The 27631-nt window shown below is 44.2% G+C and overlaps 1 protein-coding gene across 2 annotated transcripts in view; it reads right to left on the reverse strand.

The window, feature by feature from the left end:
• Positions 1–25871, reverse strand: part of FAM171A1 (family with sequence similarity 171 member A1) — an 88445-nt gene extending 62574 nt beyond the window's left edge. Inside the window, exon 1 of one of the 2 annotated variants that reach the window (XM_056857399.1) lies at positions 25769–25871. In XM_056857399.1, the coding sequence (XP_056713377.1) occupies positions 25769–25871 (103 nt within the window). The remainder of the gene's footprint in view (positions 1–25768) is intronic. The other variant, XM_056857402.1, reaches the window with a different exon arrangement.
• Between the last annotated feature and the right edge of the window lie 1760 nt (positions 25872–27631).

Below are 27631 nucleotides of genomic sequence, written 5' to 3' on the forward strand. Positions count from 1 at the left end.
GATAAAGTCTCATCCTTTGAAAATATAAACTTTGGAACCAGTTATAATAATATATAATGATCCAATTATTATTTATATATTGCTTTTCTTATTGCATTCAAATGTTTCCAATATAATACAAACCAGCAATGTATTGAACGTTTTTCTATGCTTGCTTTATTTTAAATAATCCAATGACAGAATGGTCCTGGACAATATAGATCACATTAATACCACCCTCGTATTGAAGCCACTACAGCCAAAATTTTTGCCACAGGCAGAATTATACCAAAATCAGTATCAACTATCAAAAATGCCTGGAAAGTGGAAGCGCCAGAAGCAGTCATTAACTAAATCCAGAAATCTCTCAAAAAGGTCACCAGCACACGATTTAAAAAGATATGAACCAACATTTCAACTGCACCAGATCCACCAGGACACAGTATATCTGAATAAGCCCATTGTATATCAACAGAAATATAACCACAAATCCATTATAGCTGCAACTCAGAAATGGCTGAAAGCTCTTTTGCTTTGACTGGCTTCCTAAAGGCAAAAAATGTTGGGCAGCTAGGGTCTTCCCTTGAGAAGAAGCTCCATAAAACTGCGTCTATAACAGAGAAATCCCAAAAGGCCCAGCACAAATTCCCCATCTAAACAGCCTATTACAGTTCTGGTTTCTTTCATTATTGCTCTCTGAGTAGGGTTGCCAGGTGCCTCTTTGCCAGCGCCGGGAGATTTTTGGGGCAGAGCCTGAGGAGGGCGGGGTTTGGGGAGGGGAGGGACTTCAATGCCATAGAGTTCAATTGCCAAAGCAGCCATTTTTCTCCAGGTGATCTGATCTCTATCGGCTGGAGATCAGTTGAATTAGCAGGAGATCTCCTGCTACTACCTGGCGACCCTAACTCTGAGCCTCTGCTGGTTTCACTTTCACAAGGCAGGCAATATTTTCTAATCAGGGCATACACAGGGTTCCTTAGAAGGAGAGAGGCTCTGCAGGCTTTCTTGATTGACTGCAAGCTGTAGCCGCTTGTATTCCAATCCTGAAGGACACGGGGCAGGACTCTGCTTTTCTCTCTCCTCCCAAAGACTACTATGCCAAATTTCCCCTTGCCATCTGTACTCCCTGCTTGCCAGCTGCTCTCCAAACCTTATGCCCCGTCCAAACAAATCTAACTCAAGCTCCTCCTCTTGTTACCTGGCCAGATGCCTTGCCCTCCTTGTGCCACCAAATGCCCTTGCCTTGTCACTCTGCCTCTTCCTTGTGCAACTATTCTTCAAGCTGCTGTTCTTCTGTGTTACTGTATGGACTATTTCCTATCAAATCTCCCATAGACTTTAATGTTAAACTTTAGTGCCCTTTATTGCCTCAGAAAGAGAGACCCCTTTAACCTATCTGTCTGAAATATGGGAGTGTGGATATCCTCAGGGAGTACAACAACCCCTCTAATTTTTGTCCAGTTTGCAAAGAAAACCAAGAAAGTACACACCTGAGGAAAAAAGGTGTCTGTCTTCCATTGAAATCAATGGGAAATAGTACCAAAATAGAATTATAAAAACAAAACAACCCAATAATGAAACAGTCCCTTTTGGGACACAACAAAAGAAACAAAAAAAACTCTCATGCACAAGTCTACAAGAGATTGCCAGATTTTGTGACTTGGAAGACTCAGAAAAGAAGAATTACTCTGACTGGGGCCACATACAGTCCATAAGCATCTTCTTTTTAATTTTAGATAGCAGCTAACATCTATAAGTTGCATTCCTATTCATTGGCAAGACAACAGAACTGGCCCGCACTCAGAAAAAGACAGCATAAAACTATTTTGGAAAATTGCTATAGATGCATGGTTTCCTTGCAAATCAAATATAAAATATTCTCAATTCAAGCATGATAACGGAATGTTGTCTACAAAATGATAATTAAAATGTTAAGAACACGTTAAGATAAAGACACAGAGCTGTGGAACAAGTTTTCGGAGAAGTCCAGACTATGCTTCCATTGAAACACTGTTGTTTACCAAAGCTTTGGAATCTGGGAAAGCTACAATGCAAATACATTGTTTGTGTTCTACCCTTTATTCATTTAATAATACCCCATGTTTGAACAGGCTTGGGTTACTCAGCTTTAGATCTCTGCAGACTAAATATGATCTTGTGAGGGCAACTTTGACAAAACGAGGCAGTTCTTTAACGTCCTAGAGGCAAATCTAAAAACACTTTATTTTCTAGGCAAAAAAAGTGTGATGAATAGTGCAGAGAATTCCCTTGTGGGGTTGGTTAGACTTAGGGTTGCCAGCTCTGGGTGGGGAAATACCTGGAGATTTTGAGGGTGGAGCCTAGTGAGGACGGGATTTGGGGAGGGGACCTCAGCAGGGTACAAGGCCACAGAGTCCACCCTCCAAAGTCCACCTGGAGGGGCTGATCGTTGTTGTCTGGAAATCAGTTGTAATTGTGGGAGAGCTCCAGGCGTGGAGGTTGGCAACCCAGGTTAGAATTCAGCCATGCTTATTTAAAAAATATCAAAGAAAGGGATTTTTTATTTGCCAACTTGGAGCAACTTTAAGCTTCCAAGGTTGTTCCACCCTGATTAATTATTACCAACTTAAGAGGCAGTGTTAATTCTCACTATGATCACTCCTGACTCTTCTATCCTGGCACAAGAAAAGGACAAATGGAAACTGTTGAAATAAACCAGTTTTCAGCAGTCCATGCCACAGTCCAAATCACACAAATAAAGAGCGATTAGTTTTGAAATGTTTTTAACATATTCATTTCAAATACACATTTACGTTTTATTAAACAAAAACACTGTCAGAATATTCAATCTTAATTGTTCATGAATAAGAATGTTTGTATCAGAACTGCTCCCGTTTACTTCCGATTTTGCATTGTTGCATTCTTTCAGAACAATACATCTGCCTGTGGATCTGTATCTCTTCATATTTTATTTAAGCCTTTAAGAGCATGGTAATGGAAGAACGTCACGCTAATATTAAAGCAGCCCAGAAACTTCTCAGCAATTCCCCTTTTGAGAGAAAGGCAGCCTGACACCCCTTCATTATTAAACGGACAACTGACTTCAAACTCTTCTGAAGCATTTTAGCGAACGTTTCTCACAGTGAAGTCTTCACAGTGGGGTCTTCACAGAAATACATCCACCTTCAGATCAGAATTCAAAGACAAACCCAACCCAATGTTCAACAAAATGTTAAGTCCCTGAGTAGTTTATACCCAACCTCTGGCAAAATGTTAATTCCCTGAGTAGTTTATATCACAAAGGAACAGAAGGTTGGGTTAGGAGGCATGTATCGACAGAGCAACTGCGGCCTGTCCAAGAACGGAAGCTGCGGTTGCAAGATCACAGTTAATTGAAACTTTTGAAACAAAGGATAACAGTGGGCCCACCTCCAAAACCTTAAATATTCTACCTGGGGTGGTAGTGGATAGCTCAATGAAGATGTCAACCCAGTGTGCGGCTGCTGTAAAAAAGGCAAATTCCATGCTGGCCATAATTAGACGAGGAATAGAGAATAAAACTGCTGATATCATACTGCCCTTGTACAAATCTATGGTGAGACCACACTTGGAATACTGTGTACAGTTCTGGTCACCACACCTAAAAAAGGATATTACAGAGCTTGAGAAGGTGCAGAAAAGAGAAACCAAAATGATTAAGGGACTAGAGCAACTGTCCTATGGGGAGCAGTTAGGAAGCTTAGGGCTGTTTAGCTTGGAAAGAAGGCGGCTAAGGGGCAACATGATAGAGGTCTATAAAATTATGCATGGTTTGGAGAGAGTGGGCAGGGAGATGTTTTTCTCCCTCTCCCATAATATTAGAACACGGGGTCATCTGCTAAAGATGGAGAGCGAGAGATTCAAAACAGATAAAAGGAAATATTGTTTCACACAACGCATAGTTAAATTGTGGAACTCCCTGCCCCAGGATGTGGTGATGGCTGCCGGCTTGGAGGGCTTTAACAGGGGAGTAGACATATTCATGGAGGAGAGGGGTATTAATGGCTATTAGTTAGAATGAATACTGGTCATACTGCATACCTATTCTCTCTAGTATCAGAGGAGCATGCCTATTATTTTGGGTGCGGTGGAACACAGGCAGGATGGTGCTGCTGCAGTCGTCTTGTTCGTGGCTTCCTAGAGGCACCTGGTTGGCCACTGCATGAACAGACTGCTGGACTTGATGGGCCTGGGTCTGATCCAGCAGGGCCTTTCTTATGTTCTTATATACCGTTGACAAACCTGTCTAATCTGCCTGCGGTTGAACCTGAGCTTCTCAATTATATGCACTGTCCAAATGTAGCTGAAATGGCAGGATTATCTCCCCCCCCCCACTCCCGCTCTTACATTGGGGTACTCAAATGCCATTCTATATCACAGTACCAATAATTTGGGATACTTACACTTGAGAAGCTTCTCAGGTGTATGTATAAAAATAATAATATTGATAATTTTAAAAGTGGACACTAAAGGGTGCTTGGGGTAATGCGAGGGTGGGGGAAAGGCTGCTGATGGAAGACCAATGAAAAGAAACTTCATTAAGAGAAACCTGGGCTGCCCAAGCATTTTTACTCTGGGCTGATTCAGCATCTGTAATGGCTGAACCACATGCCTCAATAGAACCAGCGTGGTGTACTGGTTAAGAGCAGTGGCCTCAAATCTGGAGAAGTAGGTTGGATTCCCCACTCCTCCACATGAGCAGCGGACTCTAATCTGGTGAACTGGGTTGGTTTCCCCACTCCTACACATGAAGCCAGATGGGTAACCTTGGGCTATTCACAGCTCTCTTAGAGCTCTCTCAGCCCCACCGACCTCACAAAATGTTTGTTGAGGGGAAGGGAAGGTGATTGTAAGCCAGTTTGATTCTTCCTTAAGTGGTAGAGAAAGTCGGCATATAAAAACCAACTCTTCTTCTACCCATGACAGGGTTTTCTTTTTGGGAAAAGTTTGTTTTCCTTAGCGAAAAGCAGCTTCAGAAGGAGGTTCTGGAGGAGAGAAGCTGGCGGAGGGGTGGAAATATTTTTCATGGACACCGTTTCGCCTCTCGAAATTGTTCCTGTAAGTTGTTCCTCATCTCTGGTAAAAAGTTCCAAACGGGGTGGTGTTTGCACACAACTGCCTTACTAGTCGTCATCCCCCCAGAGAGCTTCACAGGACTTTGAGGACAGGCTTCTATTTAGGCATCAGTTTGACCACGGTGTAACGGAATTTCTCCCTGATATTAGGCATATTTCTGGGTTGTCTTGGAAGGGAACTTTGACTGACGAGATATATATATATATATATATATATATATATATATATATATATATATATATATATATATATATATATATATATATATATATAATGCAATAAAACCTTGGCAATAGCTGTTGATGAAGAAACTCTGTAAGACCACATTAATATTGCATGGTGTAATTGGAATTCTTACTGGTATACAGAGCACTGGAAGCACATGAAAGATTGTCTCAGGGTTTACTCTACATTAAGAGTAATGTTTACTCTACATTACACCCAACGTGGTGCCTGCTGACACCTTTTCTGGCACCCGCCAAGGGTTTTTAGGAAACGGGTGGGGCGAGGCAGGTCTTTTGCCCAGCAAGTCTTCTGATTGCCGGTGTAGATTTCTTTAAAGGTTACTCTGGCAGCAGCTGCCACCACAACACAAGAATCTACACTGTGTTACTGCATTTAAGTTGTGGCAATCATTTTTGGTTCCTGCGGCAGCCATTTTGTGGCAGCCATTTTGTTGCCATGCCATTCCATGACAGAATTCCAAACGTGCCCAGAGGCTCAAAAAGTTATACCCTTATCTCTTTTCATCATATTTGGTGGCTATGTGAGAAGGCAAAGAACTTTTGGGATATGATTTACAATGAATTAAGGTTGATATTACAACAAAACATCCCCAAAACACCAGAGATGATGCTGTTAAGTATAATACCGGATACCACAGTGACTCAGAGATCGTTTTTGATGTATGCCACCACAGCCGCTAGGTTGGTATATGCTAAGAGATGGAAAATGACTGAGACACCAAATAAGGCTGAGTGGACAGAAAAAATGATGGAACTAGCTGAAATGGCAAAACTTACAGCATTAATAAATCAAAAAGAAGAAATTGAATTTGCGACAGAATGGGAGGCATGGACAAAATATTGTACGAATGAATTTAATTGTGATATTAAGGGATATATTTTGATCTAATTCAGACTTGTTGAAGTAGATATGGGTGATTTGTTATAAAGAATTAGACAATAAATACCAAGAGAGTAATAATGACAATAAAGAGACAGAGGAGGGGAGAGGGGAAGTTAAAGAAACATATATTAGATATAAGAAAATGTTGTTATATTATATAATTGGTTAATGGACAAATGTAATTGAATATGAATGAATTTGAAAAAAATAAAAAAAACATAAAAAAAACAGTTATACCCTTATCTACCAACACTAGCCAGACTTTACCAAGCAAGCTGTGGAGCCATGTGAGTAAAGTAGTTGGAGTGAGTATGGTTCCTCTGCCTGGCAAACGAAAACATGGTAGCACTCTGGGACTTGAATCCCCTTCTGCAGAGCTCCCTTGAGTGTGTTTGTCCTAGGACTCCTACTGTTCACCCCATAGTCCACCTTGCTTTGCGGGGGGGGGGGGGGGGGAGAGAAGATGTTGTGTTCCCTGGTGTGTTCTGTTTGCAGGCAGTGGTAGGATGACATCACAAAACCATGCTGCTTCTGTATATGGCTGACAGGGGAGTGTCCTGCGCATGCCATTCTGCGACTAGTCAGGTTTGCTGTGGACCCCAGCCCATCGTTATGCTTGCCACATGTTGGAGTTGGGTATTTCCTGTGTATATTTTCTCTCTGCTCAAAGATTATCAGATACTGAGTACTGATGCTGGTGCCACGCCTCAGGGTTCAGCTATCCATACGGGACAATATTTTTAACTTAACAAACTAGAGACGAGGCAGAGAACTGACAGCGCATTCCTGAGCCTCCAGGGTGAAAGCCCTTGGGAGGCCAGGAAGGCACTGCACTGGCGTCCGGCCCCCCCGCACCGGTGGCCGGGCAGCTAACGCCGGAGTTAGTGGCCAGAAGGCCGGCGGGGAGGCCTGGGATGCCGGTTGCAGGGTGCTGCCACTGCAGTGCCGGCCCGGGACACCAACGGAGCTTCTGCTGGCATCCGAACGCCGTCAAAGGCCACGCCAGCGTCCCGGGAGGCGTTCCCAAGGTGTTCCGGCGCCAGGCTGGGGGCAAGGCCGCCTTTAAGCAGCCTCCAAAGCCATTTCGGCCCAGGAACACCCCTTTTTATTTTTGAAGAGATACGCCACCTTTTAGGTGGCATATCTCCTGTGCAACCCTATGGTTGCACAGATTTTTTGCATCAGGAGGTTTCGGCAGGGCAGAAACCTCCTTTCGAGGCAGCGTAGCCGCAATGCCTCCTATGCCTGATCACATATGAAGGCACACAAAATTAGAAAGAATCAGGGGCAGGGAGGTAGATTTTATACACTTGACAGCACTGGCATGACAAAATTCAGCACCTTGACTGGCAACATCAAAACAAGACAGTGATGTACAGCCATTAGAACATGCCTTCTAGCATTCTTCTCATTGCCAACATAAGCATACCATGTCAACTTCCCTGACACTATAACCATGTCAAATTCAAAGCATCTCTAAAGTCTGGTTTGTTGCTTATCTTTTTAAGAAATACAGTACAATCTGAGAACAACAAAGAACACCAACAAACTGCTTGGGGAAATGTCCAATATGAATCATTTTTACATGGCAAAGATTAAAATACAGTTAAGATTCAGAGCGTAAATTTTCTCATTCTGCAACGTACTCATACAGCCAGGTTAGAGATATTTAATTTTGCAACAATGCATAATAAATGTCACCTGTGGCAATTTTCTATGGTGCTTTTATAATGAGTTGTCTTTAGAGGTGGAATTTATGGACTGCATTCATATTTATGCCCTGTTAAACAATTCAAAATGACAAACTGAAGTCTGAGTAGGACTGCAGCTTTATTAGCTATATCCTAGGAGTTGGTTGATACACACAGGAATAGAATATGGTAAGTACTACCTGGATTATAACAAATGGTATATGAGGTACATATCTGAAATTTCTTCCATATATAAACTCCTTGCACACAGAATTCTGGCTTTAAGGGGCGAAGGGTTCTAACCTAGTCCTTTCCTTAATGTGCTCAATTTCCACTTACAGGTGGCATAATCACACTTCTTCTGTGAGCCTTCTACCTAGCCACAGATCACTTCACTTCACATGGAACATATGTAACAAAATTCAATACGGCAGCCTAATTGGTCTGGTCCCCACCTTAACATTGCTATCTCTAGCACTTATTACAGGAGCTTCTATAAGTTCTCTTAGAAAATAAAGGCTGCATTTGTTTTGCCGGAAACCATACAACCACATAATGAAAACAACAGCACAAGTTGATTCTTTTCCTTAGAATAGAATCATAGAGTTGGAAGGTACCACCAGAGTCAGCTAGTCCAACCCCCTGCACAATACAGGAAATTCACAACTACCTCCCCACACACACCCAGTGACCCCTACTCCATGCCCAGAAGATGGCCAAGATGCCCTTCCTTTTATGAGCTCCCTATGGTCATAGAATCAGCACTGCTGACAGATGGCCATCTAGCCTCTGCTTAAAAACTTCCAGGGAAAAAGAGCTTATCACCTCCCGAGGAAGCCTGTTCCACTGAGGAACCTTGAAGTGTTAAAAAGCCCTGATTTTTTTTTACCTTCTAAATTTTAATCAAGTTTACCAGTTCAATATATAAGTCAACTGCATCAAGACTGAACAGGAATTGGGAATCCACAGACTACCGTATAACTGGCTGATTTGTCTCACAGATGCATTTGATTGCACTTCCAAATATAGAGCAAAATCCATATGGGATGGTAATGGCAGAACTGCTAGTATAAGCATACCACGTCAACATACACGACACTGTAAGCTTGACAAAGTGAAGGCCTGCACATTATTATCTCAACATCTGGCTCATTGTTTAGATTTTTTAAATAAAAAAAAACATTGTTTCAATTTATGAACAGTACACAGTGTCAACAAACCACTTGGGAAAAGTGCCCAACAGTACCATTTTTATTTAAATCCTTAAAAATTACTTACACTTGTTGCAAGAGCAACAAGGGTGCATTTATTTATATGGCTAAAACTGTTACAAACAGCAGCTGCTTTAGGGTCAAGTGGATCATGCCTATTAATCACAGGCCCACAAACGGAGTATGGCAAGAAAGATGTAGGATTTCAGGAGCAAAGCAACCTCATAATAACCAATTTCAGCTATCTGAAAGGGTCGGCAAATGGCTAACCAAAGTCCAGGCCTAAGCAAAGTTGAGAATTAGCTGCATGCAAGGGTTTACAAAAGGCCAAGTTTTAAAAAGTATTATTATACAAATGCAAAATTATAACCAGGAAGTGGGCACAGGATAACGATTCAGCATCAGAACCAAAACAGGGATTTGGAGCCACCAAATTTTGAATTCATAGTAGTTGAGATCACAGCAAGAAAGAGCATTGTTTAACACAAAGAGGAAATACATGCTGCTGAAAGAGCTTCTAGGCATTCTAACTTGTATCTGATAACAGGAGAGTAGACTCTCAAAAGCTTATACCCCGAAAATCTTGTTGGTCTCTGAGGTGCTACTATACTCGAATCCAGCTGATCTACTGCAGTCCAACACAGCTGAATCATACCCTCTATGATTCTATAAGCTTTAGGCAGTGGGTTGGATCCAGCCAGCAGAAAGCTGATGAAAAAATGAGGGATTCCTTTTAACTGCCAAAGGAGGAAAAAAGGCTGTGCTGAGAATCATGGAACAAAACCCATATGAGGCATGGGCTGTTGTATGGAGGGGAATTGGGAGAGATTCCGTGAAAAGGATCCAACCCACAGGAATTCTCTAGGAGAAATATTAAAATGGTTCCATTAGCATACCTAATCCATTGCAGCAGCCCCCTACACAGGTGGTCTTGCCATTAGCTCAAATCTAGTAGGTGCTTTGTTCATTTACATATCCTTCATACTGTATCCTACAGGGTCATCTTTCCTCTATGACAGGGGTCCTCAAACTTTTTAAACAGGGGGCCGGTTCACTGTCCCTCAAACACTGTTGGGGGCCGGACAATAGTTTGAAAAAAATATGAACAAATTCCCCACGTGTGCGGTGGAGGAGGTGGCGGCCGAGGGGGCTCTCCGGAAAAGCATCCTCCTCGCAAGCCCGGACCTTCCCCCTGTAGTGGTTAAGAGTGGCGTTTTGGAGCGGGGACTCTGATCTGGAGAACTGGGTTTGATTCCCCACTCCTCCACGTGAGAAGCGGAGGCTAATCTGGTGAACCTGGTTGGTTTCCCCACCTCTACACACGAAGCCAGCTGGCTGACCTTGGGCAAGTTACAGCTCTGTTAGAGCTCTCTCAGCCCCACCTGCCTCACAGGGCGTCTGTTGTGGGAAAGTATGGGAAGGGGATTGTAAGGCAATTTGAGTCTCCCTTTAGTGGTACGGAAAGTCGGCATGTAAAAACCAAGGCCATTTATGCACGGGAGGTTTTGCCTTGGATTTGCCGCTCTCCAGATGAACATTTTCCCCATCCGAATTCTCCAAACTCTGCCCGGGGGTGGGGGGAGCTTACCTTTGAGTTCTGAGAATTCGGATGGGGAAAATGTGCATCTGGAGAGCGGCAAATCCAAGGCAAAACCTCCTGTGCATAAATGGCCACAAGTCTTTTTCTTCTTCTCCCGGGAGATATGCCCACCCCCCCCAAGGGGCCCCTACAATTACCTCCAGGCCACAAGAATACTCCCGGGAGGAGAGAGAGCCCCGAGCAGTGAGAACGCTGCCCGACTGCGGCCAAAACAGGAACGCCAGGGCCACGGGAGGCTGGGAGGGAGAGGGGAAAGGGGGCGACTGGGCGGCGCGCGAGGCAGCAAGATGCCTCATGCGCCTAGGAAAGGGGGTTTTGGGTTGGGGAGGCTGGGAGGGAGAGGGGGAAGGGGGTGACTGGGCGGCGCGCGAGGCAGCAAGATGCCTCATGTGCCCAGGAAAGGGGGTTTTGGGCCGGGGAGGGTGGGAGGAAGAGGGCGAAGGGGGCGACTGGGCGGCGCACAAGGCGTCTTGCCGCCTTGCGCCGCCCAGTCGCCCCCTTCCTCCCACCAGGAAAGGGGGTTTTGGGCTGGAGAGGGAGCAGGGAAGGGGGCGACTTGGGCGGGAGGGAGGCTTCTGGCTTGGCGCATGCGGCCAGGAAGCCCAGAAAAGCTCTGGGGAGGGGGGCAAGGGGGGACTGGCTTTCTCGGTCCCCGGGCCGGACAAAAGCCCTCCGGGGGCCGGATCCGGCCCTCGGGCCGTAGTTTGAGGACCCCTGCTCTATGATGATGCTAGAATCTCATCTCACGCATGCTACCTAATAGCCTGTCCATGCTTCTCTACAGCACTGACATTTCTTCGCTTCCTTTTATTCCGGAACAATGCTTGAGCTGCTTACAGTTGCAATCAAAAATTACCCCTTTAAAGAGTTGTCTCATGATAAGGCTGTCTGCTGAAGACAGAAGTCTCAGACCTGAATCTTATCTGAAAAGAAGAATTATTATACACTTCCATATTTATTTCACTGTAATGGTTGGGGATACATGAAGTTCTTTCCCACCCCTTATGAAGTCAGTTTTAGGAAACCAGAGAATATGTTAAAATTAAATTTACTCAAAGGCAGCATTTCATTTTTAATAGAAAACTAAATTTTTAGTCCGAACTATTTCATTTAAAACACGCCTTGGCATTTCCAAGCTATATGATCATCCCTGTATTGTCAGTACAATCCTAAACAGAGTTACATCTTTCTAAGTCCATTGAGGTGAATGGGCTTAGAAGGGTGTAACTTTATTTAGGACTGCACTGTATGGCAGGCTCCAGTGCTGCAAAACAGTGTCTTCTACGTCACTACCATAAACATTAAACAGATAGGGCAGATGTGACCAGATGCATTATGATGCTTCAACAGACTGCTATTAGGTTAATTATAAACCTGTCATCTGAGAAGATCCCACTGCCACCTTAAGGGACAGAGAACTTTGACAATGAACTTGAGCTAGCCATTTCAAGATCAACACCTGGAGTCACTTTCTGTTCATAAAACCAAGGTTCCTCTGAAGGCTATGCCGTGGACCCAGTACATCAAAACCAAACTACAGCAACCCAACCTTACAAATATATGTCTTACTCTTATATTTGTATTATACACATACAAGCAATACTCATATATATGAAACAACTGCTATGCAAAGCAGAAAGAACGCATAGACACAATATAATACTATTCAAGGGTAATCCAGTGCAATAAATAGTCACAAATCCGAATGCAGTGGACCCAGTACAGGAAGAAGCTTGTTTATGTGGTTCACGTCTTTAGGAAAACAAGCTTTAAAGTAGAAGAAATTAGGCAAAGGTGAACAACCAAGACTTAATTGTGACTCACTCGTTCCATTTTGCCTTTACCTATCCATCTAACATTTTTCCAAGTACCACACATCATTACAACTTATTTAATAAAATCAACCAGAGAACACTATGTGGATGATGGGAGCTACTATTTAATGCTAATCATTACAAAAACTGGTGTTTCCTCTTTTTTGTTTTCTACATCTTATTTCACCACTACTTGAAAGTTCTGATACAAATGTTTTCCACATTCCCCCACTGTCTAAGCCCTCGGGGATTTATCTTCTTCTTAAGGGAACGAAAAGGCTTCCTTTTTCCAAGTTCCCAACCCACAGTACAAGAAGCCAATCTCGCCCAAGGCTGCATATTGTCCCGGCTTTATTCCAACAGGAAACCCACAAAAGTATGTCTAGATCTCAGCCTTAAGCTTGAGCATAATTTCTGCCTGGGTAGAGGGGGGGGGGGGCAAGAAGACTCTGGACGTTTGGGCCCAGCATCGGCTTTCAGCAGCCAGGTGGTTCTCAAGCATCTTTCTGCAGCCCCATGCCCACTGGCTAGCTGCATCACTGGGGGAGGGTGGGGTCAGCAGACCTGAGGCCTTCAGCTTTCAATTTGGTCTGCAGCTTATGTTTAAAAGGAAGTGGCTACAGGTGTGCTGGGCATTCGGAGCCATCTATCAGCAAACCACACCCAATGTTTTCACATTTTTGTTTCTGTTGTTGGTACCCATCCTTTGCTATGTGTGCACGGGGTCGCTGGCAAACAGGGCCAGGAAGGAATTTTACCCAAGGCTCCAATTGACTAATAGGCCCTGGAGCTTTTGCTTTCCCCACAACAAAGAGTATTTGCTGTGTATGTTTCATTGTACTGTTGAAAAGAGCATAACAGTCACAGCTGTCTGCTGATGTTTAGGCATTGGCTGGGAAACACAGTACAGGTTGTACAGGGTGACCCTACAAGAGCCCTGAAGGGGCTCTGGGAGGTGGGGTACATGACAGCCAACCTCAGAGCTGATGCAGTGATCATACCCCCAGGAGGCTGGTGAAGGTAGGAACTCTACATGACCATAAAGATAGGGTACATGACATCCAACCTCGTGGCTGATGCATTCACCACACCCCAGGAGGCTGGTGAAGGATAGGAACACTTCCGGCCTTAATATTAGCCCTCTCCTCTCAGTTACCCCAACAAGCAGGTTGCGAAAGGTTGCTGACAGTAGATCGGTTGTCAATTCCCCTGTCGTCCCCAGTCTATGCTGTGCCCAGACCTGAAAAAACTGTAATCAAAAAGGTCATGGCCTGATTCTCCCCAGCATAGTGTGTCTATGTTGTCCTTCTCTCTGCCCCGCCTCCATAGGCTGATTCTCATTCCAGGCACAAATGGGAATAAATTATCATTGGGAAAGAGACATAACATTGCTCAAAAGTGGGAAAGGCCTTCTTGAACTATTTGGCCTTTCTAAATCATATCTGCATGAAGGCCTTGCTGTCAAGCTCAGGGCAGGGCACCCCACAGGATAGGGGGGCCACTACTGAAATGTCTTGAGAACAAACTCTGATCAGATGCATGTGTATGATGCACAAGAACATACAAAGAGAGGTGAGGACCTGCAAGATTATGGTCATGAAAGGCTTTAAAGGTAAATACCAACAGTTTGAACTGAGCCTAGGAATCAACAGACAGACAAAGGAATGGTCTTAAAATAGGTGAAATATATGGATAATGCTCACTCCAAACAAAAAGCAGATGGTTACGTTTTGAATCAGCTGATATAATTCCTCCAATAACCTTATAAAGGAATCAGATAGTAAACTGGTAACAGAAATACTTTTTATTAGAGAACGTTTCACATTATAAGTTAGGATAGTAGATGGCAGTACATATGGTTTAGCCAAATGGCCGAGAAGCAACGGTCTTACAGGACAGTCTAAACTGCTAAAACCGCAATCTTTGCACACATATTTAGGAAAACATCCCATTGACCTCAGTGAGATCTACTCTCAAATAAACATCCATTGGATCAGGCCATCAAATAAGCTGCCCAAGATATTGGTTCAGTCTTGCCAGGGTTTCTCAGTAGCAGCTGTTCTTTTGTTTTCTCTCACTACACCATCAGAAGTGCCTTCTGCATTTCTCCCAACACTTAGAAAAAGCATTCAGAGAAGAGGATGTCACCACAGGAACACTCTACACAAGCAGAATAGGCAAAGAATAAAAGCCAACTTCATTCTTTGGAAAAGGAGGGATAAGAAACTATGGCTATGACAGAGACCAAAAGGAGCTCTAAACAACTGGAGCTATAAGAATATACCGAGGCTGGCCAAAAACATCAGGAAATGAGTCCTGAGTCCGAACACAGCAATTACATTTCCCGGAGGGAGAAAATATGCAGAAAGGAGAGCCAAAGACTGAGGCTAAATGTACTCCACAGGAAAAAGGATAAAGACAATAAATGTGCTCCAAATATGGATTATAAAAATTAAAGAAAAAAAAGGAGGCAGACGGCAGTATCTAAATCCTGGAGGTGCTCAAGCAGCAAAATGACCGGAAGCATCACAAGTATGGCACAATAAACTCTGTGGCACTGGGAAACAGCAAGGGTGCGTTTTATGTCTTGCATATAACTGAGACAGCCTGAAAGTGGACTCAGCATTATTGATGAAGAAAACGGCTAATTCCGTGGCAAAAATAATTTCTACCATCTTGACCAGGCTGATCTGGTTACATGAATCCCTGCCACAGTAACCGTTAGGCTAGACTATTGTAATACTCTGCACAGGTCTACCCTCAAAGACAACTGAGCATGCTGCCCCTCAGTTCAGATCTAGGTGAAGAATGCATACTTGTTCTCCTGTCACTCCAATTGCTACCATTACCAATCAGTGCTCAGGTTCAATACAAAGCATTGACGATCATCTACAAAGCCCTTCATGGCCAAGGACCCACATATCTAAAAGACCGCCTCACCCCAATATGTCCCATGGGGACAGCTACACGCATCTGAGCACAGGCTGCTGAAATTGCCACCCTGCAAATGGGTAAGATCAGCAGCTGCCCACACTTTGGCACTGTTGTGACTCCCGTGTTGTGGAATGGCTTGGCTGAGGCGTTCAGGAAGGCTCCCACACTTCTATAATTGCGCAGAACGTGTAAAACAGACTTATTCAGAAGGGCATTTTTATAAAGGGAACCGGACTGTAGTAAAATGGAACTGTTCTGGAGGATGCTTTTAGAAACAGCCAGCAAATCCAATGCATTAGTGAAGTGCAGAAACCTGTCTTTTAGTTACCATTTTACTTGAGGCAGGGCTCTGTCTAGATTTTGTGCCTTGGGTACCAAAACGTTTTGGGGCTGGCTCAGGATTCTGGATTTGGTTGCTATTGCCCTAATGTGAGTCTCTCCCCCCACCCCCCACAAGGATAGCACAACTGTGCTTATGTTTCACTTGACCAGCTCCTGTGACTCCCATAGACACCGCAACCCTAAGCAAAACTACAAAGGACTTGGTGGTGGTGGAAAGTGCCACAGCCAAATCACAGCCAACTTATGGCCATCCCGTAGGGTTTTCAGGGCAAGAGATGTTCAGAGGTGGTTTGCCATTGCCTGCCTCTGGGTCACAACCCTAGGCTTCCTTGGTGGTCTCCCGTCCAAATACTAACCAGGGCCGACCCTGTTTAGTATCTGAGATCTGATGAGATTGGGCTAATCTGGGCTATCCAGGTCAGGGCAATGGATTTAGAAGGGTGCGCGTCTGTTCGGGACTGTACTGCCTACGAAATGCACATGTGTGTCAGGCTGCTGTGTAAGACAATGGTGCAAGATGGCAACCTTAATAACCTCAACATAAAACCTCCTTTATGCTGCAAGCCAGCAGGTAGGGGGCCCTGTTCATTTTCTTTCTGTAAAAGCACTTAGCAGGCCGTAAGCAATGGGGCGGGCAGAGATGAATTATGATGGCTGTAGCCTGGGTTATATGGCCAGTGTTGATGCCCATGGTAAACAAATGACAACCAGAAGACAACTGGTAGATTTAGACTGATTCCTTTTACACAAAAGCCACTGATGTCAGCGAGGGTAACCTATGTAGCACGGCTTTATCCTTGTAAGTTAAATTTTGAGAAATCAGGTTTCTTTTTGACCAGTTAATCCTTACCCAGGCGAAAAAAATCTCAAAGCTTTTGTGAAGTGTCTTTTAATGCTTCTGCAAATCCTCTTCCCCCCTCAGCAACTATATTTTTATGATTCCTAATAGCTTAATATTCTGAAGTCTGTTCCAATCAGGGTTTAACTAATGACTTAAAGTAGTAAGAAAGCTTGAAATTCAGGTTACCAGCAGTTTCCTTCTTACACGTAGTGTCATGTAAGTGTATTTAAAGTCACCTTTTTATCCTTGAGCCCCCTAACAATAGTATTTACACAGTGCCAAGTCAACAATGCTGCCACGAAGGAAGTCGACATTCACTTAAAGAGACAGCCCGGACTGAGGAAAAACTGCAGTTCTTTTGTGTCTTTCCATTAAAACTGCAGACCACGGCTGGCTCTGATGTTAATACCCTATGCTAGGACAGAAGGAAGGAACTGATGTGAATAACCTAATGAATTATCTGGTATGTTTAAGCAAAACCTTATCACTCAAGAAGCCTGCTGCCTTTAAAACTGTGACCTCTATAAAGAAAAACAATCAGAGCTCTCAGGAATATTGTTGCCAGTCAAGCACAGATATATTATCAGCACTGGAAACATTTCTTATTTAGCCCATTGCAGGACTGGTACCTAGAGATTTGGAGCTGGCTCCTAAAATTTGGAGTCGGTGATAGGAATCTTAAATATTTTTCAGCACTGCTCTTTCTAGCTCTGGTGTAACTTAGTTAAATCCAGGGCAGTGATTCTGAAGTCACAGAAGAATAGCCTTTGAGAAGAACAAGGACCACTATATCAACCAACCTTCCCACACAAAAAACTCCAGAGCCTATTATTATGGAGTGAGAGACTAGCCAACCTTTACCACTCATGACATCAATATCATCCCCAGCATGGTGTAGAATTTTAAGACCAAGACATGCTTATGGCCAGGTCAACATAACACCTGTTTAAAACAGCTGGCAACAAAGGAGACAACAACTGTCAATCCCGTGACAACCCCCTTCCATATCTGCACACTGTAGAATAAATGCAGCATTTCTTGTTTAACTTTATCTTCCTTCCAGTGTCTGTTTCACTGCTGTAAGATTTTTCATACGGCTGCAAGCCCAATGATGCAATTATCTCTTCACCATCCTCTACACTAACTCATGAAGCCTTCCATGGCAGTTTCCCCATGGCCAAATGCTGCTTAAGACTTCGCTATGGCAATGGAGATTTTAAAACAAGGACTTTCATCTTGTACAATGTGACAATGCCATATAAGGCAAAGGTCTGGAGGCTGGGAGCTCTTTACCTAATGTGAAGAAATGATCCATCACCCCAGTGTCCTAATATCATATATCTGTGAAATAGAAGAGGTAATGATGGTGCCAGCCCTTCAAATTGTTTTCATTAAACTCTGATGCATCTAACATGTAGAAGCATCTTATTCCCTATGCTCTATACAAAAAGAATCATATGCCCAAGGGAGCTACATCAGTATTCAATACTACTGATGACAGTCTGGTTTCTGAAGAACCTATGAGACCTAACGACAGACTCTACTTCCTTTGCTACCCTACTAGCATTGCATGTGAATAAGTAGACCCTAGCCCACAAAAGCTTATGCTTAGTTTTTCACATACACCTAGACTCCTGAGTATTCATCTTACTAACATTTACACTACCCTAATGTGTAGGCATAGCCTCTGTTCATTAGCAGATCATTGGGAAGTTGAGAATACCGCTGTTAACACCTATGCTACTAAAGGTGCTAATATCCCACCCTTTACAGATGTTAATCAGTTCCATTCTCTCATTTCATCCTTCATTTAATGTTTATTCTACTCTGTTGTTTTTGGATGGAAGCATCTCACACCTCCTCCAGATGAACAAATTTCTCTTTTGATGGGATCTTGTTTTACACCAGCCTCTCTTTGTAGCACGCCCCTGCCACACACACACCCCAAATATTTAATCAGGCCTAATGGTTGCACACTTCTATTCATCTCAAGAAGTGAGCTCTGACTCACAAAGACTCATGCTGAAATAATGTTTGTTAGTCTTAAAGGTGGACTGCTGTGTTATTTTGCAACAACAGAGTAATGTGGCTACCACTCTGGGACTGTTAACACCTGACACTTGCTAGGCAAAACTGTTAGAAACTCTCTCTCACCTTCTGAATACTTCACCATTGCTGCTATGTGGAAGTCTGGAAAATTGATCGAAAAAGTTTTAGGATCTTAGATCTCACTGTGCGGAACTTTCACAATGGTGCTACAGCAGCTATAATGCTATGTAATCAAATTTAAATGAATATGCCTACAATGGCCGATCAAGTAGATGTGATAGAACTACCACCCCTTCTTTTAATAACTTAATGACAGGCCACGCAAACAAGAACTATTCATTGCTGATAGAAACATCTAGCAAAAAATAGCATATAAACCTATGTACTCACTTAGTTCAGTCTCGGGGCTCTGCATTCTTCCACTGTCTGAAGTGCAGCGAATATTCATAAAAGACAGGGCCTTCTTGGTAGTAGAAGGACTGGCTCACTCACTGCAGATAGCCAGTGAAAATGCTGCTACTTCAGAGTGCTTTTGGCTAAAGTATAATTATTTATTGATTCTACTGCTTCAGATGCTTTCTTCACATGCCAAGTTTTATAGCCAGATTGATATTGTTACCTGCTAGTGTTTTATTTGTGCTAACTGCCTGGGGGGGGGGGGGAGAAGAAAGATGGAATATTATAAATAAAAGAAAATAAGCAAATCTACCTCTCACATCGTTTGAGACGACACTCAAAGACTATTAGTAAAAAGATTTATAACATTTGAGCCCATTTGGTGAGGCAGATAGAATGTGGGACACGGATTGAAAGATTTAGGTCAAGCTGTGAAATGAAACGAAGTGGGTAGCCTTGGAAAGTCACTATCTCTCAGTCTAACCTGAAGGGAAAAAATGGGACAACCCCTTAAATGTCACTCGGAGCTCCCTGGAGGAAAAGCAGCATATGAATTGGAAAAATAAATGAAGTGTTCAGATAACAACCAACCTATATCCAGAAGGATACAGGGAAGCTACAAACCTTATAAAATAGAATACCAAATGATATAATAACATGTTTTAAAAGAGCTAATTTTAAATGACACAAATAAAATGAACTTTGATTATGATAACATACTATGCACTTGCCTAACAAAAAACAGTTTTAGAGGTACTCGAACTCTGTCAAACATCTGCAGGAAAAGAGTTCAAGAACTGCAAACAATCACCAAGAAAACCATTCTATGCCTCTATGGCTTAAAGTTTTCACTCAGCTGGCATGCTTAAAATGGTACTAGTACAGAAGAAGAGCCCTGACCTGGATGGCCCAGGCTAGCCTGATCTCGTCAGATCTCAGAAGCTAAGCAGGGTCAGCCCTGGTTAGTATTTGGATGGGAGACCACCAAGGAATATCAGGGTGGCTGTGCAGAGGAAGGCACTGGCAAACCACCTCTATTAGTCTCTTGTCATGAAAACCCCCCAAAAAAGGGTCGCCATAAGTCAGCTGCGACTTGATGGCACTTTACACACACACACACACACAGAAGAAGAGGAGGTTTCTAATTGGGCCAACATTATACAAAGCTTTGCGTCACAAAAATAGCCCCCTGAAAGTTACCCAAAGACCAAAGGAACTCAATACTGGTTTAATGTACCCCTGGCAGCCCAACCCTATGAAGAAAGCTGCCACATTCTACATGGAAGTCAAATCATCAAATATCTTAATATGAACAAACCGAGACATCAGGATAAGAGATGTATCAACCATCTCTGCTAAACAATATGTTAGGCTCCAGTACAGCAAAAAGAAATTCTCAGAGATTATCATCAAGTGTGTTCAACGCAGATGAAGCTAGGCCAATTATAATATCAGAATGACCCCATACTATGGAATCAGTAAGGAATGACATTACAAGGAAACTGTAGGGGAGAGGTGGGGAAATCCCTGTAAAAATTCAACAGATGTCAAAAATCCAAAATACTTGCATTAGTCCAGTATGTAAAAGATACACATACCACTACAAAACCTAGAACCATTCTAAACTGGTACTTATAATCAGAGATTGTAGTGGGTTTTAGTAATTTAAAATATAACGTCAATAATATTTGGCACAGTTTCAGCAGAAGGTCATAAAGCATGGGCAATTTGGTATGGTTTGTACGCACTTTTTATCGTTGGTTCTCGTAGGTTATCCGGGCTGTGTAACCGTGGTCTTGGTATTTTCTTTCCTGACGTTTCGCCAGCAGCTGTGGCCGGCATCTTCAGAGGAGTAACACTGAAGGACAGTGTCTCTCAGTGTCAAGTGTGTCACTTGACACTGAGAGACACTGTCCTTCAGTGTTACTCCTCTGAAGATGCCTGCCACAGCTGCTGGCGAAACGTCAGGAAAGAAAATACCAAGACCACGGTTACACAGCCCGGATAACCTACGAGAACCAATGAACTCTGACCGTGAAAGCCTTCGACACTTTTTAGCATTCAACTTGTGTACTCCACCAAAACCATTTTTAAATAACGAAACTTCAAAGAATGGCAGAATACCTTAAAATGTAGATATTATTTATTTTTATCTCAGCCTTGTTCCAGTAAACTTAGAGTGGTGTACAATGTTCTTCCCACCTTCATTTCATTACAAGAGCTCTGCAAGGTAGGTTGGGATGTGGAATGGTATAGTATAGCCCGATCTCGTCAGATCTCGAAAGCTAAGCTGGGTCAGATCTTTGAAGGGAGACCAAAGAAGACTCTTCAGAGGAAAGCAATGGCAAACCACCTCTGCTTAATCACTTGCCCTGAAAACCCCACCAGGGGTCATTATAAGTTGGTTTTAAGTTGCCGGGTAGGTTAGGCTAAGAGTAAGGGACTGGACCAAGATCAACCAATCAGTTTCACTGCCATTTCCCTACCCTGCCCTTATCTGACACTTTAAGTAAACAATACAGGCTCTGGAGAGAAAGACAGAGAAAAACACACCCGGACACACTAACATGTGCACAAACATACTTCACTAAACTTACCCTAGAATAGAGCAATAGATATTTAGGCAAAGCAAACACCAGCAACCTTGCTTGCTCTCCATTTATAAATTCACATTAGCATTTTCTCTGTGGACAATGAGCCTCAAAAGAAAAGTTATTTTTAAAAATGTCAATCAATATTTTCCAAAGGGCAATAGTGCATCCATACATCAGAAGACAAACATGTGCACACATAATACGATTTGTTTAGTCAAGATCCAGCGGCTAGAATACAAAGACCTTTATAAGACCAAGCCAAGGGATTGCATTACAGTGACATTTTTAATTGTTTCTCTTTGAATAGATGACTCCCCCACCCTTCCCACTGTTTTGAAAATCCCCTCCCTTTCAAATGCAGTTCGGCATTTGATACAAAGGGGGGGGGAGCACTCTTTGAGAAAAAACAATCTCACAGAACTTCTTAGGCTTGATTTAAATGTGATGCTGGTGAGGCAAAAAGTGTTTCCTTGTGCAACTTGGCATAGGCTTGGCTCCCCATTTATACTGTGCAGCACCCAGAGCAAAGCAACTACATGTAGTTAGCTTGCACACCAAAGATCTTCAGCCGTTGTCGATATTCTGCTGGTATGGAAACTATGCACAAGTAATTACTTTTCTTGAGCCTGCACAACGTCACACAGGGAAGCTCTCCACCTCAACACCATAACATTTAAACCAAGCCTTAGTTTTTGCTGAGGATTTTAAACAGTCTCTGGGCTGTACCATTTCTGGTGGGGGCTCACATGACTTACTTGTCCTCTACATAAAAATCTAATCTACCCTCTTTCCTAAGGTTTATTTTTCTGTGTTGGGAATTTTAAAAAATAGTTCTCTGTTCCTACTGGAGTTGCCCAAACGCTGCCTGGAGTGGTACAGCCCAGAAATCAGTCAATCGCCCCAGTGATAACTGGGCCACAGTTCCACAGTTCCTGGGATCCTGGCCTTGGGGCTTTTGTTAGCAGAGCTGTTTATAACCAGAGAATTTAAACTTAAACCATAAAAGTGGGCACCAGAACCAGGGCTGCTGGGGGGAAAGAGGGGACAAAATTTCAGGGGCTTAGTCAGGCTGGGCAGGGGGGAAACCAAGGCAAGTCTTTTTTTTTTTTTTTGTATGATACAGAGTGAGAGGGGCTAGTAGTGACTCTCAATGATGACCCTCATATTCTGAATCACAACACGGGTACCAACATGTACACCAAATGACTGATTTCTTTGATACAGATGTGAATCCACAGGAACAGGATTATAACATCACACGCTACCGCACTTGGCCAAACTTCTTTCTTTTTTTTACACTAAATCATTCTTTGCATGTAGTCTGCTGTGATTTATAAAATCCATTTATAAGGGATAAGAACCAAGCAAATTAATCCATTGGGTTTAGTACCTTGATAAACCATACAGCATTAAACCCTGGATTTTCAAATGCTGACGACAGAATTTGACCACTCCATTCACCATAAATCAATGTTCCTTGCTCACTCAAGGATGACATCGCTGCAAGTAGAAAAGAGGTCAACTTTCAAAGAGAGATAAAGTGAGTCCTCAGTACAATAGCTATATAATAATAGCTGACTCTCCATCTTTAAATTTACAAATCAAGCCATTCTGTAGCTGCTACGGTCAATGCTCTTTCTAGATACTGGATTAACTCAGTGTCAACCATCTTTTCTTAGCTATAAAAAGCCCTAAGAACATACAGACAGTATACAACACAGGAAAATATATCAGGAATTTCAGTCAACACAAAGAGTATATATATATTTTATAATATCATTAGTGTGATTACTGACAACGTAATTTGAAACACGTTTTCCTTTAAATGGGGATCATTACTCCTACTTTGATACAATACTGCACTACCAAAAAAAAGATAAACTGTAGGTTTCCATTGCAACATTTGTTACTTCGTTATCAATAGTTAACCACTAGTGGCTTTCCAAAAAATTGACTTAAGAGTGCCATCCTAAGCAGCGTTACACCCTTCTCACTGTGCCACCAGCCTATTTTTTTTTTGTATTCTCTGTATTGATATACCTCCCGCCTTCCATCTGGCTATGACGCCACAGATACCAATGTGAAAGGTGTCACTGGATTCCTTGGCTTAGGTAAATTGGTAAAATATACTACTGATTTTAATGTTATTTATTTATTGTTTGATATTGTATTTTAATTGATGTAAGCCACCCTGAGCCCGACCTTGGTTGGGAAAGAGCAGGTTAAAAATCAAATAAACTAAACTTCTAAACCCATTGACTCCTAAAGGTGTAATGCTGCTTAAGACTGCACTGTAATTCTGTGTCCTTAGTCCTCCCACACCGCCACCCACAGATCACAGTTTGTGGGTACTTAATTATCACTGGAAAAGACAGTCATGCTAGGAAACGTTGAGGGCAGCAGGAAAAGAGGAAGACCCAACAAGAGATGGATTGACTCAATAAAGGAAGCCACAGCCCTCAATTTGCAAGATCTGAGCAGAGTAGGATCCTCAGAGAAGGGCTCCAGGGTACGTGCACGGGATGTCTCCGCCCCCGACCTCGTCGACGCCTTTCACATTGCTTACCCAGATCGGCCAGCCCCCTTGCGAACTGGGAGGGGGCCTTGAGGGGAGCAGAATGTCAGGCTGCTATCTCGGTTTCGTTATTGCCTCTGTCTCTGCGTTGTATTGTCTGCCCCCCAAGGTCGCTTGCCAAGCAAGGTCCACAATGCACCAGCAATACCCTTGGCACCAGCGGTGGTGGGGAGAACAGAGGAGAGGGACAAGGGCAAAAAAAAAGGCACAGTGGCAGGGACAATACAGGCACCTGGTGGCGCATGCGAAGCTGGAAGCATCATTAAGCGGCTCCCCTCAGGAGGGAGCACAATGTCGCCAGCAGCAAAGAGCAGTTTGCAGGGGGCTGGAAAGGCAAAGGCTGGCCAGATGGCCCCTTTCTCTTCGCCCCCTCCCCAGCTAGATATCCCATTTTTTAAGAGAATGTCCTCTTTGGCCATTTACGCACGGAAGGTTTTGCATTGGATTTGCCCCTCTATAGACGCACATTTCCCCCCATCCAAATTCTCAGAACCCTACATGGGGGCTGATTGGTGAGTTTTAAGAATTTGGATGGGCAAAACGTGCATCTAGAGAGCAGCAGATCCAAGGCAAAAACCTCCCGTGCCTAAAGGGCCTTTATTCCAGCCATACAGCCCAGACTGGAAACCCTTTTGCCACTCCAAGGGGCAGAAAGGGCGGGCGACATCCCTTCCCACCCCACCCCCCCTCGCCTTCTTAACACTCTGATCCGTACCGGAGGAGGAAGAGGGCACAGGCCAATCGACCCCAACCGGAACCCTGACCGAGGGAAGGAGCGAGGATTACGCAGCGCCTCCCCACCAGGGCATCGAGACCCCGGGAAGGGACTGGGGAAGACCCGTCGCTTTTATTCATGGAAGGTTTTGCATTGGATTGGCCACTCTATAGATGCACATTTTCTCCATCTGAATGCTCAAAACTCTGCATGGCGGCTTATTATTCATGGAAGGTTTTGCATTGGATTTGCCACTCCACAGATGCCCATTTCCCCCATCTGAATTCTCAAAACCCTGCACGGGGGCTTATTATCCATGGAAGGTTTTGCATTGGATTTGTCACTCTACAGATGCCCATTTTCCCCATCTGAATTCTCCAAACTCTGCATGGCGGCTTATTGTTGAGTTTGGAGAATAGGGCTGGGGGGGGGGGGGAAAGTGCATCCAAAGAGTGGCAAATGCAATGCAAAACCTTCCACGAATAAACGGGAGATATTTGTCCGTCTCTAAGGTGCTCCTGGACTCTCGCCCTTTTCTACTGGAGGAGAAGAAAGAAGCGGGTTCGGCGGGCAGGATCCGAGCACGTGCGAAGGGAGGCGGAAATTTTTTTTTTTTTTAAAAAGGAGCCCCAGTGCCTCCGCGCGCACAAAGCCCCCCCCCCCCCGCGCAACAAAAGCCCTTCCCCGGCCGGCTCCTCCGCCGGGCCGCCCCTGCCGCTTGCCACAGCGGCCGGCACCGCCCCCTCCCCGCGTGGAGGGCCCCCGCAGCCCCCGCCCAGCCCGATCCCGGCACCCACCGACCGACCTTGAGCCGCCCCGGCCGCCCCTAAGGTCTTCGTCACCGCCTTCCACACGTTGCAGCCCAGCAGGCAGAGCAGCAGCGCCGCCGCCGCCGCCGCCCGGCTCATTTTCCGACGGCTGCAGCCGACGCCGCCGGGAAAGGAGGTGCAGCGAGGGAGGGACGGAGGGAATCAGTCGCCGGAGGGGGGAGGAGAGCCGCGCTCAGGGGCCGGCCCGCCCCGCGCCTCCCGCCGCCGCTGCCCTCTCCGGCCGCCGCATCGCCGTCCCCGCGCTGCAGCCGCCCACCGCCGCGGCTGGGTGGGTCTGCCGAAAGAGGCGGCCAGGCTCCGCCGCTTAACCCCTTCCTCGCCGCCCCCACCGCGAGCTGCCGGCAGCTCCACCTGCCGGCCGGTTGCCGCGATCCGGGTGGAGCGCCGGAGCGCGCGCGCGCGCCCCCCAAACCGTGCGCTTTCCATCCGCTTCCAGTAGTAGAAAAGAGCAAAAGTCCAGGAGCACCTTAAAGACTAACAAAAATATTTTCTGGCCGGGGATGAGCTTTCGTGAGCCACAGCTCACTTAATCTGGCTCCAGTGTCCCTACCCCATGTTGCTTTTTGCATTGACATTGCCATTGCGTGTCTGGTTTACTGGCCTGTGCTTAAGGAATGCCAGGGTTGCTGTGCAGAGGAAGGCACTGGCAAACCACCTCTGTTAGTCTCTTGCCATGAAAACCCCCCAAAAGGGGTCGCCATGAGACGGCTGCGACTTGAAGGCACTTGACACACACTAACCTAAGGATAGATGGAATCCCATTCTAGCTGTATCTGAAGAAGTGAGCTGTAGCTCAGGAAAGCTCATACCCTGCCAGAAATTTTGTTACTTGTGAGCTGTGGCTCATGAAAGCTCACACCTTGCCAGAAAATATTGTTGTCAGTCTAAGGTGCTACTGGACTCTTGCCCTTTTCTACTACTGCAGACAGACTACCACGGCTCCCCACTGGGAATCCACTTTCAGTCCAGCGTGAGCGGTGGCTCACGAAAGCTCATCCCCGGCCAGAAAATATTTTTGTTAGTCTTTTTTTTTTAATAAAGTTTTCATTGTTTTCTCATTTTATACATCATAAATCATTTTCCATTAATACTTAACAATATAAAGTTGAATCTATACAAATTTCTAATCTAGGAAATAATAAAACATAATTGACTTCCCCTTCACTCTCTTCTGTCCATCATTAAATGGTATATACTTTTGCAAACCGTATAACCCCCCTGCTCAGTTACTTTATAAGTATCTTACTTCATCTAATTAATATACCTGTAATCATCCTAATATTTTCACTATACCAAATAAATGTGAGGGGTTAAATCAAAGAGTATCCTTTAAAATGACCCATTGAAAAATATTTTTCGCAATAAGTTCTCCACACCTCCCACTCCCCCAAAAATTGTACATTATTAGTCTGATTAATATAAGCAGTAAGTTTCGCCATCTCCATCAATTCCATCATCTTATATATCCAGTCCTTTCCCCCCGGTATTTTTGTTAGTCTTTAAGGTGCTACTGGACTCTTGCTCTTTTCTACTACTGCAGACAGACTAACACGGCTACCCACTGTGAATCCACTTTCAGTACGCTTTGGCCATTTATGCACGAGATGTTTTGCCTGGGATTTGCCGCTCTCTAGACGCACGTTTTCCCCATCTGATTTCTCAAAACTCAGCATGGGGGCTCGTTTTACAGTTTCAAAAATTCGGATGGGGAAAAGATGCATTTGTGTGTGTGTGTGCGTAAAGTACCGTCAAGTCGCAGCCAACTTATGGCGACCCCTTATAGGGTTTTCTTATGCTGGTCTTGGACTGTATTAAACTCTTTACTTACTTACTTGTAG

This window comes from Euleptes europaea, chromosome 11, assembly GCF_029931775.1.
Source record: "Euleptes europaea isolate rEulEur1 chromosome 11, rEulEur1.hap1, whole genome shotgun sequence".
Classification (NCBI taxonomy): domain Eukaryota; kingdom Metazoa; phylum Chordata; class Lepidosauria; order Squamata; family Sphaerodactylidae; genus Euleptes; species Euleptes europaea.